We start from the raw sequence: 21,543 nt of genomic DNA, 5'->3' as shown, positions 1-21,543 counted from the left end.
AAAGGAGGAAATAGGGATCTGGTGGTTCACTGTGTCAAATGCAGCAAAAAGGTCTAGAAGGATGAGGACAGAGGAGAGAGAGGCTGCTCTAGCAGTGTGAAGTTGCTCAGAGACAGCAAGGAGGGCAGTCTCAGTGGCCTGCCTTGACCCTGGTGAGGGTCAAGAAGGTTGTTATGGTGGAGATAGGAGGAGAGTTAGACCTAGAAACAGACATTTATACAAACACAGTAAGCAAATACTTGATACTTTAATACTTAATAGGTCCAACAGTTGTGAAGTCAGTGCATTTCAGTGCATAATTTGGTGAAATTATTTCTCTAAATGGATCCTTACCAGTTCTTGAGAGGACTCGAACATCATACGATTTCCAGTCTGGTCCTGGCTCCTCATGTTTTTGGACAGCTCTGTTGATGTGTTCATCACTATTATAGTTTGGCCACCAAGTCACACCATCTTCAAGCCATGAGTCTGGTATAATATTTACAGTCGTATATACAAGTATATACATCTGAAAAAGAAAATGTTACAGAATAAAGTTATTATCCCTAAAACTTTAAAAGCCCTTTTTGATACTATCTGTTGTCATAATATTTCCTACAATAGCCATTCAATGTATTTACATTCAGTAATTATCTCTCTACTGTTTCTTTTATTGTTACTGGCGGAGTCTGCCGTTCATTCTCAAATTCCACACGTAATGAGATTCACAGGAACGATGAATTCAAGTACTCCAGCAATACAGTTTGTAATTTTATCTCATTGATAGAAGCCTCCCTGTTTACTAAAAGCTCTAAGACAGCAGTATCAGAGTAGTGTTACTTTATTGCTAACAGAAATGTTCAATTTGTCACTGAGTTAAGCAATGACTGCTACTGATCACAAAAAAATGAATCTACAAAACAAGACAACAGTCATTTTAAGCGCATCTGTCAGCAGGTCTTTTTCAGTTTTTGAAAGGGAGTAGTGGAACAAGCAGAGACAGCCACAGTTTGTGAGAACCAGCCCCAACACACCTTCAAGGTAAACAACTTACTGCTGTTGTGTGGAATAAAGCTGCTCTTCTTCATTTCTGTTAGTCTTGGCAGTGTCAAGTCCGTCTCTAGTCTTTTTGTCTCCCACTACTCAGCTCCCCACCCTCAAGTCCACCAGCACACACATATGCCCTATCACTTTGGCTATGCGAGAAGGGCATGACAGAGTACAAACTTATGCAAGATCTCTGATGCTTTAGCCAACTCAAGTTGAAGGCCATCTGGAACAGGTCCAACATAATGTTGCTTTCTTAAACCCTTACATTCAACTCAATGCTGCAAATATTTTGAACCTCTGATAACCTTCTTATCATCTGAGCAAGTGGAAATTCTGTCTTTCTCACAAACCTCTTAATTTTATGGAAGTAATTTTCATATGCAAAAACCGAGATAGAGTCCAAACATTTGCAGATAGGTGGACCAAACCATGCACATTATACACTTAAGCCAAACTGCCGTACAGATCCCCAAAATGACTTACAAACGTGGTGAGCAAAGTGTTTGCATAATTAATACACACAGAGCAAAGCTGTGGACTGACAAGGATGCAAATACCTGTAGATAACAATTCATTGTTGCCATAAGGGTCACCGGTGGTGTGACAGTCATTGTTGCTATCGCTGTCATTGGTGTTGTCACAGGGGTCTGCCCTATTAGTTGCTGTTTGTTCTGATGACTGACAGTCTTCAGCAATTTCATGGAGTGATTTTTCAAGTGAAAAGCAGGCCCTCCACCTGACTCCAGAGCTTGTTAATGGAGGTTGCTTCCTTTTAATCATATCTCTAAAAAAAGACTCTTTGTGACAAAAAAATGTTTGTTGACATTCACCAGTTATTGCCTCCAATTGCAATAGCCACAACTCAAATGCAAAATCCACAACACAAATGCAAAAGCCACAACACCAATGCAAAAGCCACAGCACGAATGCAAAAGGCACAACATCTTTGTATTCTCACATCCAAATCCAATCATGTTTCTTCCTGTAAAATAAAATATGACGTGTGCTTACGTAGGCTTGAAACAACCAATTTCAACTAATAATGACAATAAAGTTGAATCTAATAGTCTAAATGGCAACAGGACATGCACAAAAAATGATTATACTGTAAGGCCCCCTATAACAAGTTTTTGAAAATTAACTTGCATTCAAATAACTGACTAGAAAAATAGAGAAAAAGCAGAAAAGCCCTGAAATATACAACCAATATGTACCTTATAGACCTCTAGATTCACATTGGTGTCATACAGTGATATGTGTGGCAGAAAGACCAGGGGTCAGTTTACCAAAGATATTTTAGATTGGTCTAAAGACCAGTCTTAATTTTGCTCTTAGATTACTCTAAAGCAAGTAAGATAGTTTCTAAAAAATAAAGAGCTTTAAGCCCCCCTACCACAAGGCTAATAGCCATGTTTGCTCACTACTGCACACTGAAACACTCTGCTTAAGCTCATTATGATGACATGTATAGTTTATGAATTATAAACTATAATGCATTATTGTATAAGGCTATACTATAATTCCTTAATGTCTATGGAGGTCCATTCAGTCCCATTGTATACAGTATTTTCTCAAATAATAGTCGGGGGTAAAAACAATGGTGGCTTAACTCCAGTGCGCCTGTCATGTAATAGGCACAACACGACTAAGCACAATGTACATTTCCATCTCTTTAATTTACTAAATTCAACAATATAATCATGCTATTGTCAACACTTTGTTGCTCTTTATTACTTATAAAAACTGTTATTGTCAATTTCAATTAATGTAAACTGTAGTAACGTTTAAACGTACTTGTCACAAGATGGCAGCTACATTTGAAGTACCTATATGGAAACTGGTATGAATTTTTCACAACACAGTTCTGCGAATGCTTCACAATAAAAGCCTTATTAGGAATTTAAGTGATTCTGTCTACTGAAATGCTAGAGGGCTTTTAATTTTAAATGGATAAAGGAAGTGTAGAGTTTGTATTAACTGCATAATGCAGTAAAAAGGGCAAACGGCAGTAGATTAAAAAACAAAGAGGCTTCAGTAATTACAATAGTAATATGACCAAATATACTCATCGAACAGAGGGATAAGACTGCTTCAAATATAGACCTGGTACCCTCTGCAGTTCAGGTAAATAAAGACCTTGTTCACAATTTGAGAATTTACAGTAACTCAGCCCCTGTATACAGTACAAACTTCATTCAAATTTCAAATGTTCAAAGCTCAGTATTGCACACTGATCAACTGTACTTAGACTTATTATGATGACATGTACAGTTTATAATGCATTACTGTCTATAGAGGCCTATTCAGTGTATTTCTAACACAGCCCCTTTATACAACAGAAACACCAATGACAGTTCAAAATGCTCACTATTACACACTTCTCAACTTACGCTTCGCCACACTGCCTGCGTGTGTGTTGCTTGATGGCTACCTTGCTGACTGCTGCGCACCTCGCACACTTTTGGTGTTAACACAGTGTCTCTGCTGCATCGCTGCTCCTGCCAGTCTTTCTACATTGAGTTTCCCTTTGATAATGGCCATCAATAGAAAAAAGTTTAATTTCATTTAATTATAAATTCATTCTACTGTTCAATGTTAATCAAGTAGTCAACACAGTGTTCATTATGGGTCTTTTTCTACATCGTAACAAATGTAAAAAAAAAAAACCTGACCTAGCTGATGCAAAATTAACTAACGCTACAATAACATTAACGTTACACATAGAGTTGTTTATTGGTGCTATAGCTAACTTAAGGCTAACTTATGGGCTATACAAATAAAATTTGATTGATTGATTGATTCTGTCTTCACATTATAAAAGTACATATAAAATGAACATACTTAATAACATTTTGTTCTACATGTTAGGTGAACAGATTCTCAAGGAAAGCTGCCTTGAAAGGTACAAACCTTAATGTCTAAAAAGGTAGGTGGTTGAATTGTCTAAACTCAAGTTAGCATAAAATTAGCCTGTCTGATTGACATCTCTCATTGGATGTCCGAACGCCACCTGAAAATTATCCTTGACAAGACAGAACTACCTCCATTGGACTTCAATGGGAAAGGCTCTCCCACCCATGACCTTACTTCAATCAGGAGAGACTTGATTCACAAGTTAACAATGTTTATTTGACAAATGCACAGAAGCAAAGTGAATGTTTACAGTCTTTGGCATTTTAGACCCCTGTGAGATGTCATCAGGATTAGAAGGGGGTGGAGCAGAGCATCGAACAGGAATACCCCCCGGGGTCTAGACACTGGTGGTGGTTCATCAGTCAATCGATTGTTTTGGATGGCCCATATTCGTGAGAATTGTCCTATTGGACTTCGCCAATTGTGACATCCTCTGCCCTTAACCCTCAACAAGAGTAAGGAAAAACTACAAAAACCTTTTTGACAGGAAAAACTTAGAAACCTCAGGAAGAGCCACATGCGAGGGATCCCTCTTCCAGGATGGACAGAAGTGCAATGGATGCCACAAGTAATAGGTATATTGTCAGGCAGTCTTGTTGATTTTTTAGTCCGCGATCAGCTGCCACCATGATCGGGTGCCGCCGTAATCCACGATCCCTTGTCATGATCCACTGATACTATTGGGATCCATCATCAAGGTCCATGATCGCTGCCAACACAATGTGGGATTATGCATACGATCAATTGAGGTCGGGATCCGGAAGAGGTGATGATATTCTGCTGGAGACTGGAGGAGATTGGGGTGGAGGAGGGGTTATGCACGTCACTGAAAGATGGCTGACTGCGAAAGAGAGGAGAAGGGATTTTTAAAGTTTTAAAGACTTAACCTGCATACAATCAGCTGATCAGTATGCAGGTTAAGTCTTCCTGACTGAACTTACGCTTAAGCTTCATTATTACCATTGACAACTCCGTGGTAGCCCCATCCAGACTGCTAGGAACCTGGGTGTGACACTGGACAGTCAACTCTCCCTTACTGCTAACATTACTGCAACAACCCGTTCCTGTAGCTCCATGCTGCACAACATCAGGAGAATACGTCCCCTTCTCACTCAGAAGGCGGCACAGGTTCTGGTTCAGGCTCTGGTCATCTAACGCCCAGACTACTTAAACTCCCTCCTGGCTAGTCTACCTGCTAGGGCTATCCGACCTCTGTAGCCCATCCAGAATGCAGCAGCTCGACTGGTATTTAATCTACCTAAGTTCACTGATACTACTCTGCTCCTCCGCTCCCTTCCCTGGTTAACAGTTGCTGCCCGCATCCGTTTCAAGACGCTAGTACTTGCGTACCGTGCTGTGAACGGATCGGGTCCAGTCTACATCCAGGACATTGTCAGACCTTACACCCCAGCCCGTCCAAAAAGCTCTGCATATGCCAATCGGCTTGCTGCTCCCTCAGTGCGAGCTAGCCACTCAACAATATACCGACGCCAACAGAGTAACATGAGCAATTGTCACCCCAAAGTCTGAAGATGTCTCACAAAGCATCTGCATATATCTCCCTCTACTTGCATCACCCATTCCAACAGCACATCCATGAAAGGCTAGAATTTTTGTCACTTTCTATGTTCTACGGAGGTGTTCACATCCTACTGTGTTGTTGATCGGACCCCTGACTTTTGTCACTCACCACCTACTACCTATTTTGTAGCTCTGAAAATCATCTCCATCTCCATGGTGAACGCTCATGGGGAGATAGTGCATCCAGCCATGATGCCTACTTTGAGACGCTTCCATATGGTGGTAAAATCTGGTGTCGTGAAGAAGATCATTGAAGTAGGCTTTAATCAAATTTATAATGGGCTCTGGTACTTTGAAAAAGTCAAAAGCAACCCAGAGGACACTATGTGGTACTGACCCAAATGCATCATTGAGATCAAGGAAAATTACATGTAGATCTCTCTTCTCAGTAATGGCTGATTGGATTTGGTGCCATATCCTGCTAGTGTGTTTTAAACATCCAGAGAACCCTGGAATTCCACCAGCTTGTTTTTCACCAGATAGCTTGTCAGCCTTTGGGCTATGACGTGAAAGAAGATCTTGCCTTCTACACTGAGGAGAATGATGGGCCGAAATTGGCTTGTGTTTGAGGATTCCTCCACTTTTGGTATCAGTACTCCTCTGGCTCTGCGCCAAGCTTCGGGTAGTGTTTGTTTTACCCATGCCACTCATTAATTTCCACAGAAGCATAGAACATCAGTAGCATTCTCACAGTGTCCCTGTTCGGGACACTGTTCGGGCCTGGTGCTGATGACGCTCTTGCCCACCTCACCGTGTTCTCAACTGCTCGACAAATAGAGGCTTCTGAAGAGGTCATAGATAGCCAATGAAAAAGCACAACATCACAAGGACCCCTCTAAGGGTGTCCTTCTGCCGAAATTAATAAAATTTCTGAGTCGCCGTTCTGTTTCGTGGAGAAATTGGACAGAAAATGGAAAACTGATTTTTAAACTTGGAGAATATCTAGGCTCTTGCTGCTTCTGTGGGCTTCACAGAGAAGGTGAACGAACTGTCAATATGAATGGACTTCCTGGTGCTTCAGGTGAATACCTTGTCTGCTGAAAATGATAAGAGAGGATGTACGACATGGGTGCATATTGCAGGCGCTGAAACTTTAAGATCTACGGAGTTCCCAAGAGTGACGGGGAAAATGTTAAAATGACATTGCACATATTGTCCCACATCATCGTTTGGTTTTCTTTCCGACCTCAAAGAGATTTAGGTACTCAGGCAACAACTGATGTCTTATGTAGAAGATTTTAATGTAGACTTGATGCATCAAGGAGACCAGAAGATGAAACAATATACAAACGTCAACAGAGTAACATGAGCAATTGTCACCCACAAGTCTGAAGATGTCTCCCACAGCATCTCCATATATCTTCCTCTACTTGCGTCACCCATTCCAACAGCAATCCATGAATGGCTAGAGTTGCTGTCACTCTGTATGTTACATGTAGGCAGGCACGTGCACAGATAGACCCCTAGTGGTGCTCAAGCACCTGCCCTTTTGCCCTGGATGAGAAAAGTGCCCCTTCTGCTGGAGCACAATTTTTTCTTCATTCATCAATATTTAAGAATAAAAATTACTCTCTCTGTCATCAATTCCCCCCAAATGTGTTTTGATATCTGACAGGGCATTTATTTGAGTTCTTGTGAGAATTTCGCCCCGACATGCTCCGCAGCGCTCACAAGCCCCCGCCGCGCCCCTCCCTCCTCCTCCTCCACTTAGTGCTCATGCAGTGCTGAGCGCCAGGCCAAACGACTGCAGCCTATGTCTTCTCTGACCCGCAGCATCAGACAAACAGGTAATGACGGTGTTTGTGCAATCCCCCGACGTTGTTTGGTGATAAATTAACCACAACATTAGCGCTGCTGAAAACATTACCTCGCAACTGGTCCGACGTTTCCTAAAAAATAAACAAACAAAAAACTCACGAAATCCGTGATTTCAAAGCCTTGTCCAGCTGTTTACTGACATTTGTCATGTTTAATGACGAGAGAGAGGGAGAGAGATACAGGCAGGCAGACAGGCAGGCAGGCAGGCAGAGAATTTAAAGGCAGTTTTACTGTTCTACAAATTAGACAAGTTCACTAGTTTTGTTTCATTTAAAATCGTAATTATTGAAATGAAAGGTAGGTCTTAAGTTGAGCTACATGACTGGTGTCTGGTGAGGTATATTGTGGTATATTATTAGTGTAATGCTGCTTATGCTTCAACTCTGTCAGAAAACAGTAAAAAAAAATGTGTCTGTACTGTGTTGTCAGCTTTATAGAGATTATGTAAATCACTCTTGATTATTATGCACAACATTGATTTATCTCATTTACAAAATTTGCAGCATAATGCCAAGAAAAGAGAGACTCCAAAAGCAGAAGGACAGGGAACTGCAGCAAGCAGCTCAGGGTAGCAGCTCTCTTTTATCTTGGATCAGGCCATCAACTAGTAAAACAAATGAGGGAGAATCAGTAACCCTACCTGGTCCAGAGGAGCCCATCACAGATGAGGAAGGACAGACAGAATGTAGGACTGAGTTATGTTCAGGGGCAGCAACAGAAACAGTGTTGCCTGAGGAGATGAGTCAAGAAGAGGGTGAAGTGACAGCAGCTCCCTTTACATCGCAGCAAGGGCATGTGGAGGAAAGAGCTGTTGATGAAAGTGAGGATGCAATTTCAAAAATAGCCACCATGCCATATCCTACAGATCCGTCCCATGTTGAAGCATTTCACATCAGGTGCAATGAGAGCTACATTGCTATGTGCTGCAGTGTAGGGCCCTGTCAACCAGAAATGTTTTTTCCCAAAAATGCTGAAGGGCAGTCATTCCAAAAGCATTGGTTTTCTGGAAATGTGTGGCTGGAGTATTCCCCAAGTTCTGATTCAATGCATTGTTTCAGTTGTCGGCTTTTTCTACCTGAAGATAGATATAAAAGCAGAAAGGAGTGGAGAAATGGGATCAGAAAGTGGAATACTGCTCTTGAAAAAATCAAGCAGCACTCTGTCACAGAGGTCCACATGACAAGCATGGTGAGGTGGACCAATTACAAAAAAAAAAGGCACTCCAGACTTCATTTGATGTATCAGATGTAAAGGGAGTGGAAGCCAGAGAGCGAGAGAGGCAGACAAACAGAGAGATACTGACCAGGTTAATAGATCTCATAGTGTATCTCGCAAGGCAGGGACTAGCATTCCGAGGTGATAATGAGAGTAACTCAAGTAACAACCGTGGTAACTTTCTGGAACTCGTGAATCTATTTTCCCGCTATGACAGTGTGCTGAAGATGCATACAGAAAATATTGGAAGAGTGAAAGTCACCAAGAAAAGGCCCCAGGTGTCACTGCTGTCAAACAGAAGCCAAAATGACCTGATCACAGCACTGGGTACTTACATCAGGAGGGAGATCCAAAGAGAAATCCAAGAAGCTGAAATGTACTCTATTCTCTTGGATGAGACCACCGATGTTTCCCACAAAGAACAGGTGTCATTTGTAGTGCGATATCTACATCAAAAGCAAATAAAGGAGAGATTTATCGAAGTTTGCAACATTGATACAACAACAGGCCAGGAGCTGGAGAATACTGTAGTCTCCCTTCTACAGAAGAATGGTCTGGAGCTGAAAAACATGTATGGCCAGGGCTACGATGGAGCAGCCAACATGAGTGGCATGTACAAAGGTCTTCAAGCCAGAATACGCACACTCAATGAGAAGGCCCTCTATGTGCACTGCAAAGCACACTGCCTGAACTTGGTCCTGGTGGAAGCCTCAAAGTCAAATAAGCACTTTGTGACCTTCTTCAACCTCGTGGAGAAGCTGTATGCCTTTTGCAGTGGCTCCTCAAAGCGCCATGCTGCTTTAGTTAGATTGCAGCAGTCACTGCATCCAGAGGGACATATTGTGGAGCTCAAGAGGCTGTCAGATACCCGTTGGGCTTGCAGGGAACAAGCACTGAAGGCCCTTCAGAGAAATCTGGAAGCTATAATGATGCTCCTCAATGAGATCTGTGAAAGAAATCCACCTGACCTGGCCCTAGGGGATGCAAAAATGTACAAAAATGCGATTAACTTCGCATTCATCCTCTGCATGGAAATCACCACCCCAGCATTTGAAGTCACTGCTCTTGCATCAAACGCTCTGCAAGAAGAAAGCCTGGATCACTCCACAGCCTACAAGCTAATTGATGGTGTAATTCACACAATACAAGCATTGAGGTCTGAGGAGAAGTTTGCCGAGATATTTCAAGGTGCGTCAGATAAGGCAGAGGCTCTCAACATTCCTTTACCTACTGTTGTGCCTGGTCAGGAGAGGAAACGGAAAGTGCCAGTGCGTTTCCAACACAGCACAACTGCATCGCAAGTGAGTGATGAGATTGACTCTGTGGAGTCATACTACAGGTCGAATGTGTACTACACATTTATTGATACCTTGACTGCGGAGCTCAACAGGAGATTCCAGGGGAGCATCACTGGAAGTCCAACTGGCACAATCATACGGTCCTTCCACTCTCTAACAGTGTGTGCCAACTGGACAAGCACCCCAAACCCAGAGGCAGAGGAAGCTGTCCATGTTCTTTGCGACTTCTATGAGGAAAATGAGGACCAGCTGACGACAGAGCTAAAGGTGTTCCACTCCAGCTTTCCCTCGAAGAACCTGCAAGAAATCCTTGCCATTGTGGAGGAGAACACTGGCCAGCTCATCTTTCCAACATTTGTGAAGATGGTAAGGATCTATGCAAGACTGCCAGTGACAACAGCTTCAGTGGAAAGATCCTTTTCAAAACTGAAGATAATAAAGAACAGGCTCAGGAGTCTCTGTGGGGAAGAAAGACTCTCCGACCTTCTCCTTCTTGCCATTGAGCAAGACATTGAAATAAATCACAGTGAAGTAATACAAATCTTCCAAGAGATCGCACCAAGGAGGATGCTCCTGTGAAGATCCTTTAATTTATTCAGAGCAGAGTTTTGATAAGTTTTAAGTTAGAATATTTTTTGATTATTTAACATATTATTTGGTAATACAATATGGCCTTGTTTTGTCTGTTTTTGCCTGTTATTCATTTATTTATTCAATTTGATAATTTGAGTTAGTTTGTTAACAAAAATAAATATATAAGTTGAAAATATCCTACTGTGTTTTTTATTTATTTATTTATTTATTATTATTATTTTTAATTTCATAAATAATTTTGGCGATGGGTGCCGTTTTTTTTTGGTTTGAGCACCTTCCCCCCAAAATGTCTGTGCACGTGCCTGCATGTAGGTGTTCGCATCCTATTGGATAGTTAGCCTAAAGTATGCATTCCTAAATCCCATTACGTCCTTACGTCTTGCCACTGGTGAAATATGCAAAAGAGTTCAAATTGGTGAGAGTTGAAGTTGGTGCCTCTCTGTCTGGCGCATCTGAGTTAGATATGAAAGTCCCTCAACGTAGACACTGTGTGTTGGCCCTTTTACCTGACCTTGGGTACTGCTTAGAGAGAGAAGGGAGTATCTGTGGAACTAAATAGGCACTATTCTCCTGTACAGATATAATATACAGTATACGTAATATAAGAGGCATATACAGTTATGTGTGAGGATGGTAAAATATTCCTCAACAAAAGGAAAGTGGGAGAAATGAGATGGGCAGGAAGAAACAGGAGAGAAAAAACGCTAATATCAAGACTCAGATTTGGACACAAGACTAAACAGTACATTGCTTAAACAGCAAAGCATGATACAGGAAAATGTGATAATTGTGGGCAAGAGGAAACAGTTCATCATGTCATAGTACACAAATATGAGCAAGAAAGATCGCAGCTAATTGTAAACCTTGGCAAGATTAAAGGGCCCATATTTTACACCTTTCTGGGATTTAATTTGAGGTATTGTTACTCCTAAAATTATATATCAGTGGTTTAACGTCGAAAAAAATGCTGCAATGTATATTTCCATGTCCTCTCTTCTGCCTCTCTCTGGAGCTGCAGACAGAACAGGCTGTTTTCGCCTGCCTCTTGAGCCCCTCTTCTGATTGGCTGACTGCACTTTGAGTGACACGCGACCAGGCCTAACACCGGTCTCATTCTGCAGATTGACAATCTCTGGTAAACACAGCTGGAAGTAACTGGACTGGTACCGGCTGGATGGGGCTGAGACACGAGTGCGATCCCGAATGACATAATACGGGGGAGGAAGTACGAAACAAGACGTTTCGATAACATATTTCTTAGAATGGACTGAGTGAAAAAGTCAGCGGAGTGACTGTTTTCATACTTTGAGGGTACCTACTGACCCCCTTCAAGTAATTACGGATAGTAAAAGCCCAGAAAATTTATTTTACACAATATGGGGCCTTTAAAGCAAGATGACTTTAAAGCATTCTTTTTTTTAACTTAATTGAACCGATAATGTAATTATATGACATCCTGATCCACACTCCATACAAGCTGGGGGCAAATGCACCACATCGTTGTTTTCCAACTGCCTACAAAACCCAGAAGAAGAAGATGAAGAAAAAGAAGAAGAAGAAGAAGAAAAGACAGTGACACTTTTAGGCTTGTGTGGTGTCTTCCAAGTATCTACAAGCCCCTGACATTCATATTCGACTCAAAACAAGGTCATTTCCACCGTGTTTTACGCCTAAAAGTCCACAAGAAGTGGCTGAGCTTGCGGACGTTAGCATTTCTGACGATCCCTGAATGCAACTCATCTGAAGATATCAGGGACATTTAGGTGTAAAGTGTAAACATGGTGTAAATGACCTAGTTTAGAGTCAAATATGAATGTCGGGGCTTGTGGATACTTGGATGGCACCACAGGAGCAGTATGGAGGCATGTTATGTTTTTTTTCTGTTGTTTTTTACGTCTGAAGATAAGTCCCTAATATCTTCAGCTGTATTGGATCGGCTGCTACCTGGCTGCTTCACCTTTTACCCCTGAAACTCATGGGTTACATGAGTTTTATCAAGAGAATATGTGCGTCCTCCAATGAGGTGCTTTAAATGTCAACGATATGGACACACTGCAAATATATGTAAAGGAAAACAAAGATGTGGGATGTGTGGAGGTGAACATGCATATAGAGAATGTGTCAGAAATGTCACGGTGAGATGTTGTAAAGGTGGAGGAAATCACAGAGCAGCTTATGGTGGATTTTCAGTTAGAAAACAAGCAGTGATCATCTAACAAGTTAAATCAGTGATATCAGTGATATGTGACATGCAGAGGCTGTAAAGATATATAATAACGAAACGAGAGGAAAAAATTAATCAAAGCAGGAATGAGGAGGTTAATACAGGATCAGGACAAATGTGCGACAGCAGTACAGGGATATCAATAGACAGGCTTGTCCTATTCTTAGCCTATGTCATCAATTGTTCAGAACAAGCAAAAACCAAGACAGAACAAAAAAAAAAATTATAGTCAAGGCAACAGCAAAATTCCTGAACATGAAAGAGCTATCCTGGGAAGAAATGAATCCTGAATTAAGTCAAGGAGAAAGGACCTCACAGAGCTCTCAAATCATACCATAATATTAATTCTTCAATGGAATTCTAGACATTTAATAGCAAATGGTCAGGGGTTACAAAATATGATTGATAAGTTCAAAACAAAACCAGATATCATATACATTCATGAAACTTGGCTCAAACCAAATTTTGACTTCATCATTAAAGGATACACCACTATACGGAAAGATAGTGACACTTGAAATGGCTGAGGATGTGCAATATTCATTAAAGAAGGTTTACATTATAGACAGCTAAGGACAATACAATAATTATAAGTGGTAGTCATAGAAATATGGATTAAGAGAGAAAGTTTAACAATAATTCATTTTTTAAGCCATGTAAAAAAATTGAGAAAGAAAAGCTGGAAGAGAGTAGTGGAACAATTGAGGGGTAATGTTGTTTTGTATGTAAATCTTAACGCACAAAGCACAATTTGGGGTGAGAAGGAGGAGGTTAATGGAGATGTTTAAGAGGAGGTAATGGACGTTTAATTGATGGATCAGGCACAAGGGTGAATTTGGTGAAAGGAAGAGTCAGCTATAGATCTCACTTGAGTTAAACAATTTTAAGCAGGTAAAGCTAGTTGGGTAGTATTCAAAGAAAGCACCATAGGGAGTGATCACTATCCAATATTCATAAAGGTAGGTGTAGAAAGGAAAATGGATTAGGATGATAGAGAAGGGAGATGGAAGTTTGAAGGAGCAAATTAGGATAAATATAGACTATTATCAGAAGAAAATTTAAGCATGTAAAATTAGATCAGACCACAGATGACATCAGCAGAGAAATATGCAGCATTATTATTGGGGCAGCAAAAGAGTAAATTCCAAGAAGTGGGAATAAATAGGGAGAATGTGGTTGACACAAGAATGCACCAATTCAATAACAATAGAAATAATACATTCAAGGTATTGAAGAATACACACAATTTTCAATATTTCATTGAGTGCAAAAGGGAAGCAAGCAGTTGTTAGGAATGTTATCAAAAGGACTAAAAGAGATTATTGGAAGAAATATTTTGACTCACTAGGTAGAACTATACCCCATACCCTGTCACTAGACAGGGTATGATTAAAAGAATGGCTGGAAATAGAAAAAAAAAAACGCATATCCTATCATGGAAGATACAGGGAACGTAGTCGAAGAAAATAAGGATAAAGCTGAATTATTAGCAAGGACATTTGTAAAAGAACACAGTTCAGAGACCTTGAGTAATGACGAAAAGAGACAGAGGGAAAGGACAATAGATAGAAATATAGAAGCACCTCAAGATAATAAGGATGTTGAAAATATATAAAATATAAAATTTACAATGAGTGAAGGTAAACAGGGCATTAAGTAAAGCAGGGTAAAAAAAACAGGGAAAGATCAGGAAACTGTGATTACTGTAACACACAGGAAACCATTGAGCATGTAATAATTCATTATCATCAAAATACCAACAGGAAAGGCAAATTCTCATTAGTAGATTGGAAAAAGATCACATCAGATTGCAACCGGAAACAATGCTGACATTGAACTCTGGGCATTTAGGATATAAGGTAATATTTTCTTTTCTAACTTAAACAGGACTATTCAAAATATTTTTTTGTAGTCTGAAAAACATTCGGATCCACACTCCAGCTCAGAAGGTGGCGTTGATGCACCTAAAAGTCGTTTGCCAAACGCCGTAAAAAAGCAGCAGCAGCAGCAGCAGAAGAAGAATAAGATGCCGTTTGTATAATTCCCACTCCGTATCAGAGCTCCATATAGACGCCGTCATCATACTTGAACCTAGTTGAGACCGTCCCGCATCTTGCAATGCTCCCCTGCACTGGACAAGAGCGTGACAGGCCACAGCACGACACTGTTCTCCCACGGCTGCTGACATCGCCTCTTTATTAACCTTAAAGGCAGCAAACAAACATACAGGTGTCCCACGAGTAAGGGTTTGTGACCGGCGACGAGAAGAGGGGGCTGGCTGCATCTGTTGCGTGTGAATTAATTTCCACATTAGCATCCAGTTAGCTAGCTGTAATGTCAGACACTTAACGTAACTATGAGGGTTACATTGAAAATCACAAATGTCATCTGTCACTTGTGGTGGGCAGTGCTTTACGGGGATCTCCAGTAAATACAGGGGCGGTAACGGAGCGATATATCATGTCCGTATAAGAAGAAGGACCTGAAAGGTGCATGAATGTGTTCAGTGTAATGCTTCGGAGCTAACGGACTAGCTTCGTGGAAACACGTCGGTAGTCTGAAGAGCGTTGCTTGTCGCTTTACACGGTGCTAGCTAATATGGACGGTCTTACTTCCACCAAGGATCACTGTGTCTCGCATCGGAAAATGCAATGAGAAGACTGCAAGAGGAAAACCTCTAGAAGCCCGACGCGATAATGGAGACTTTCTTGCAGATAGCTCCCCACTCCCTGGCAATAGTGCTGTCCAGGGTCGAGACTGGGGAAGCGACGGGGGCGGCCGGGGTGTCAGAGAGCGACGAATTGCCAAGGCACCACACAGGCTATGAGATTTTTGCCGATTTCAAAGCAGAAAATACCCAGCAACGTGTGTGGAACCAACGGATTACCGAGGCTATGTCCGAGACCTTCTTCCTGGGCTGGATAGACGAGCATGTGCTGCTGATCCAGGGGAAAGAGGACCATCTGGAGGTGTTGAGGGATGGATGGATGCGGAGGTACCTCAATCCTCCTCGGGGATTCACCATCAAATACCTTGGTAAGGCCTTTACACTCGCATGTCTACTTAGGGTTGGGCCCACTAATTTCCCCGGGCGTTTGCGTTTGTTTTCATTAAGACTGGGATACTACTACCTCCATTCAGCACCCAGATTTTGAGGTTAACATCATCGCCATAGTCTGGGACTATTTCTCTCTTGCATTCAGACTTTAAAACGGAAATGTCAGTGCCTGAAAAATTTAAGAAGCAGTCGCATCATAGAAAAATATATTTTCTACTGGCATTAAAAACGCAGAGGTGGGTGGTATCTCATTGGTACCACATAATTGGTTTGGGTGCCGCTTTTCTACATTTTACTTACCCTTTATGCCTGTTCATGTTCAGAACTAGACTAATACATTTTCTTTTATAAAATGTATTAGTCACATAGACCCACAAAGTGACATATGGCTTTATAGCTACCAATTTTGTGGTGAAATGGAAAGAGAGAATTAAGTAGGTGGGGTGATGATGATTTTAGCCTTAACTTGGAATATTAATGATGTGAATTTCACAGGCAGTACAACTAAAAAGATCTGTTGTCAAGTCAGGCCTCATGACTTGCACAGCTACTAACCCGCTGTAACATGTTGAATGCTTTAGTTAACCTAATATGAGAGGAATCAGGTCTTAGCTGAAGTCCTTTTAAACGTGTATTGATTCCTGTGGTTGCTCCACTCCATTGCTCACACAGTCATACACTGAACTCTATAGCCTTTTTCAGACATGACCTCCGGGTAAAATCTGGAGAATTGGCAACGGAGTTTACCCAGAGTCTGCCTCACAACGCAGCGGCAAGTTTTCTGGACAGACGCGTTCACAACAGTAACAAATCCCTTGCGTTATTCAGGAGAGAGGTGGTGCAGACAGAGACAGGAAGTGACTTGTTATCTCTGCTTCGTAGATCACGTGATCATGTTAACATCAGCCCAACACAGTCACCAACTCTTATCACCAACTCTCTTGACATCTTCGTCAGTGTTTTCTACGTGTGTCACAGCTTTTTCACCGGGAGATATTAGTTTTCTTTTTGTTTGTTTGTTGATTTTTTTCATTTTTTAGTCTATAGTGTGTTAGAAGTGTTATCAACCCCCTTACTCGTTCGTGATTAATCCAGCAGGGGATCTCCTGCTGTGTTCACACATCGACTTCTCCTGGATTTCTACGGACTTTATACTAGGAGGCCAGGCGGATAATGTCTGTAGAAACTGTGGAGCGTTTCACTCGGGACATTTGCGTTCATACATGCACCTCCTCCGGAGAAAATACGGAGGAACTGCAGAGTCCAGTACATGTCTGAAAGCAGCTTATGTTGACTTTGTTACCAATTAGGCTAGAGCTGCAACTATTTCATAAATTATTTACTAATTTTACACAAACAAAAGGGGGGGGGGGGGCTATTTTGATAACGGATAAATAATTTATGTAATTCTTCAAGCAAAAGTGTCTATTCTATTTTATGTCTCAGTCAATTGTATACGTTTTGGTTTTGGAGTTACAAAATAATACATTTGAAGATTAAAATAATTATTAATTATAAATGACAACTAAATAAACAACTTCAATATTTCTGTCATGTTAAAATATTATCAATATACCCAGATGTGTCCACTTGTGTAGTTCCATTGAGTTTATATGCCATTGTGTGTAGTTGTAGTTTCATTAGCTTAAAGGGAAAGTTCATCCAAAAATGAAAATTCACTCATTATCTACTCACCCCTATGTCAATGGAGGGGTGGGTGAAGTGTTTGAGTCCACAAAACCCTTTTGGAGTCTCAGGGGGTAAACTTTGTTGGAGCAGAATCCAATACAATTGAAGTCAATGGTGAGTCCGTCTTCAGACATAGTAAAACAACAGAAAAATTATAACATGCCTCCATACTGCTTCTGTGGTGCCATTCAAGTGTCCGGAAGCCCCGACATCTATATTTGACTCGAAACGAGGTCATTTACATCGTGTTTTTAGCCTAAATGTCCTCTGATATCTTCTGAAGAGGTGCATTCAGGGACTGCCGGAAATGCTAACGTCCGCTAGCTTAGCCACTTCTGGTGGACTTTTAGGCTTAAAACTTGGTGTAAATTACCTTGTTTCGAGTCAAATATGAATGTCGCTGCTTCCAGACACACGATGACACCACATGAAGGCATGTTATGTTTTTTCAGTTTTTTTATTACGTCTGAAGATAGGTCACTAACCAGCTACAAGGTTTACACCTGAAACTCCAAAAGTGTTTTGTGGACTCAAACACTTCACCCTTACATCCCCTTACATCCCCTTACTATCATTTGGACTTGTCAAGTCCAAATGATAGTTATTAAGATAGAAAAATAAAATCAAACTAAAACATACCACACCATAATTTTTTTTAATCAAACTCAAAGATAACCTTTATTCTTAACAATTGGGGCATCTTAGCCTTTGCTCTTTTTTTTTTTTCTCGCAAATATAGGATGGTTGAATGAAACTTTTTTCTTTTCTTTTTAAATCAGACAAACGACCAAACCTTTACACAATTAAATGTGAAATCTGAATCTGAGCCCATCTTTAGAAACAGTGTTGAGCCAGATCACACTTAAAAAGAACGAGTTCCAAGTTCAGTTCATAAGTTCATTTTTTATTGAGATGATATAGGTGATAAAAATATGGTCATGTGTTTGGTTATGAATCAATGGTGTCGGATCATGTCTGCGTGTCGCTCCACTCATTTTAAAACTGAGTCCTGACTGTGAGCGTCACGTCTCGTGTTGCACTGAGCACAAAATGTTGACGAGTCATTTTCATGATGTTTAAATGCAGCCTCATAAACTCTGGAGCTAATCAAACAAACACTAAGTTACTTCATGTACTGATCAGGTCCTGGTAACTAGTGAGGAGTGTTTATTAGTTCAAGTGAGAGCAGAGTGGAGGAGGACACAGAAACTACAGCTCGGTACAAATTTATTACTTATCTGATTACTTGATTAATCGATAGAATACTGAATTACTAAAATAATCGATAGCTACAGACCTAGAGCGAGTTTGGTGTGGAAGAACTTGACTAGCCTGCACAGAGCCCTGACCTCAACCTCATCAACATCTTTGGAGATTGCAAGCCAGGCCCTTTTATCCAACATCAGTGTCTGACCTCATAAATTCTCTTTTTAATGAATGGGCAAATATTCCCACAGACACACTCTAAAATCTTGTAGAAAGCCTTTTCAGAAGAATGGAAGCTGTTGTAGCTGCAAAGGGGGGTCCCTATTAATGCCTGGATTTAGAATGAGATGTCATAAACGCTCCTGTAGGTGTCCCAATACTTGTGTCCATATAGTGTATCACATTCAGATTCACGTTCAGATGCCATAGAAGAAATAAACTGAAAAGGAGTTCTTGGCGTCTCCTTTACTACAGAAATGAACCGGAGTGAAAATCTGTCAAACAGCCAAAAACTACGTCCGTCACAAACGATGAGCTCCGAAAGACTAAAGAGTGACAAATGTTTAGATTTGTACAGAATGTTTGTTCATAACAGTGATATAGAGCTGAGAAATGTTTGCATAATGAGCTGGGAGGGCCAAGTGTGGTGCATTGTTAGTGAACCTGTAATGAGAGATAACGACTGCTGCAAACCCCCCACATTTTTTACATAATTAAGTCGCAGCTACTTGCAGTTAAATAATTGCACAGGCGAATGTAGCAATTGTCACAAGATTAATTGTGCAGCACAGGTTTATTCATTCAATCAATTCATGCATTTATTTATGTCATTAATTCTGTGTTAATTAGGTCGTTGGGTTAACTCATTCTAAAACTCGATGGGTTTTAGTGGGGTGATCATCGGATCTACTACTTCTGTCTCGATTTGGCCAGTACATGGGAGCTTTGCCTGTAGGTCAATATTAGCTGCTTAGCTAATCAAAAGTAGTTGATGCTTAGTTCTACAATGTAAAAAAACTGGCAGCTGTGGTTGCCAGAACATCACCGTAATAAATACGGTAGAACGTTTTTATACTACTACGGTAAAAGGATATTAGCATATGGAAGTAAATCAGTCTCATCCAATTTTGACATTTTAAAGACTTTGAATTCCTAGTACTGAATTTTTTTTTACATTGAAATTATGCATTTGTATTTTTTGCCACTGCTACCAGTCTTCATATTTTCGATAAGTATTTTTCACTTTTTTCAATGTTCACAAATTCAGAATCAGAAAGTATATATGTTCAAGTTTCTCATATTCGATAGATCAAATTCAGATGCCAAAATATGAGTACTAAAATTCTGATTAAACATCCGGGATACCAAGGATAAGCAATTGATTGTCTAACATCGAACCAAACCTCCAGCCAATAAAGTCATGTCCAGTGGTCATGTGACGCCGATGCTTGCGACAACCCCACGGAGAAGAAACAAAGGAGAAGTGCTGAACTGTCAGCTACCCTACGCCAGCAATGGCAACAAACCAAGGAGCAACCAAGTGTGATGTCCACATATTTCAATCAATCAATCAATCTTTCAGAGTTGTAGCTGAAGTTAGTGTGTGAGCTAACGATTATTTTTGTATTGATTAATCTAACGATTATTTTTTATTACTAGATTTATAAATAATGGATTTATCAAAAACAAGGGGTTATATTTATTGTACATTGTATGCCCATTTTGATATGGTTCCTTAGGGTCTTAATGAAATGTCTGTAACATACTTTGGTCAAAATACCACAAGGATCATTTAAAACAGCACCCTTTTTACCCTGTATAAAACAGCCCTCCACAGAGTGACCTGTTTTTAGTGCCTGTTCCTTTAAATGCTAATGAGCCCTCTCCCCACCTCCCCCCATGATTTTAAACGATATAAATTACATATTTGATATGATATAAATTATCAAATATGCATCCCATACTTTGTATTCCCCTTCTGTTGTCCTGGAGTTTTAATTTTCCCAATCACATAATTAAATGTCCCCCTCTGCCCATCCACTACAAGCACACAAGCAGACAGACAGAGAGAGAAAGAGAGGGGTAGGGGTGGGGGGGGCTATGAAGACCATCATTTACCCCCGAACCCGACATTCAACGGGTACAACAACAAGCGGAGAAAGCAGAATCGCGGGCTGACCAGCGTGGAGAAATGCGCGTCCCGTGTGAACAGCCAGGCGGCTGCGCGCTTGAGAACGGCGCTGCGCTGCCTTGCAGCCTCGCTGCGTCCGGTGTACCCCGGCGTAACGAGTGGGGGGGGGGCTCTGTGTGTTTGTGCCAGTGGTACAGTAGTGCTGAACACTGCGGACGTCTTCCACACTGCTGGCTGTGTGGCGTTGACACAAATTCCAGCTCACGCATGGGAGAGCGAGCGGTCGCGCCCGAGCAACTGCTGCAGCCTCCCAGTCCCAACGATCCAGACAAATGCCACATGTGAGTGAATCGCGGGCTGACCAGCGCGGAGAAATGCTCGTCCCGTGTGAACAGCCAGGCGGCTGCGCGCTTGGGAACGGCGCTGCGCTGCCTCGCAGCCTCGCTGCGTCCGGTGTAAACCCGGCGTAACGAGTGTGGGGGGGCGGGGGGGATGAGGTGGGGGGTGGGCCAAGGCCATGTAGGGAGACTTCCAGTGTATTGTGACGACACAATACACAGGAAGCTCATTCCAGTCACTCAAGCATGACGTTTCTGACTTAGAGGAACCATAACAAAACGCGCGAGTGTTTTTTTTCCAGAGTTTTTGGGTTGGTAGACATGCCAGATACCCACATTAACCTGTAGAAGCACTAACAAAGTGGAATTTGCATGCTATGTCCCCTTTAATAATCTCTTAAAGGGGACATAGCATGCTTGTTGTTGTACCCGTTGAATGTCGGGGTTCG

General features: G+C 41.3%; 1 protein-coding gene across 3 annotated transcripts in view; it reads left to right on the top strand.

Annotated features, from left to right (window-relative positions):
* LOC117769674 (storkhead-box protein 2-like) overlaps nucleotides 1-21,543 on the top strand; it is a 91,421-nt gene that overhangs the window by 19,521 nt on the left and 50,357 nt on the right. For 2 of the 3 annotated variants that reach the window (XM_034598747.1, XM_034598746.1), the window contains exon 5: nucleotides 15,523-15,708. In XM_034598747.1, coding sequence (XP_034454638.1) covers nucleotides 15,567-15,708 — 142 coding nt within the window. In that variant the 5' untranslated portion in view covers nucleotides 15,523-15,566. Of the gene's footprint in view, nucleotides 1-14,674; nucleotides 15,709-21,543 lie in introns of those variants that run through there. The other variant, XM_034598745.1, reaches the window with a different exon arrangement.

Source organism: Hippoglossus hippoglossus, chromosome 10, assembly GCF_009819705.1.
Source record: "Hippoglossus hippoglossus isolate fHipHip1 chromosome 10, fHipHip1.pri, whole genome shotgun sequence".
In the NCBI taxonomy this organism is placed as follows: Eukaryota; Metazoa; Chordata; class Actinopteri; order Pleuronectiformes; family Pleuronectidae; genus Hippoglossus; species Hippoglossus hippoglossus.
This window is presented reverse-complemented; position numbering and strand designations above follow the sequence as displayed.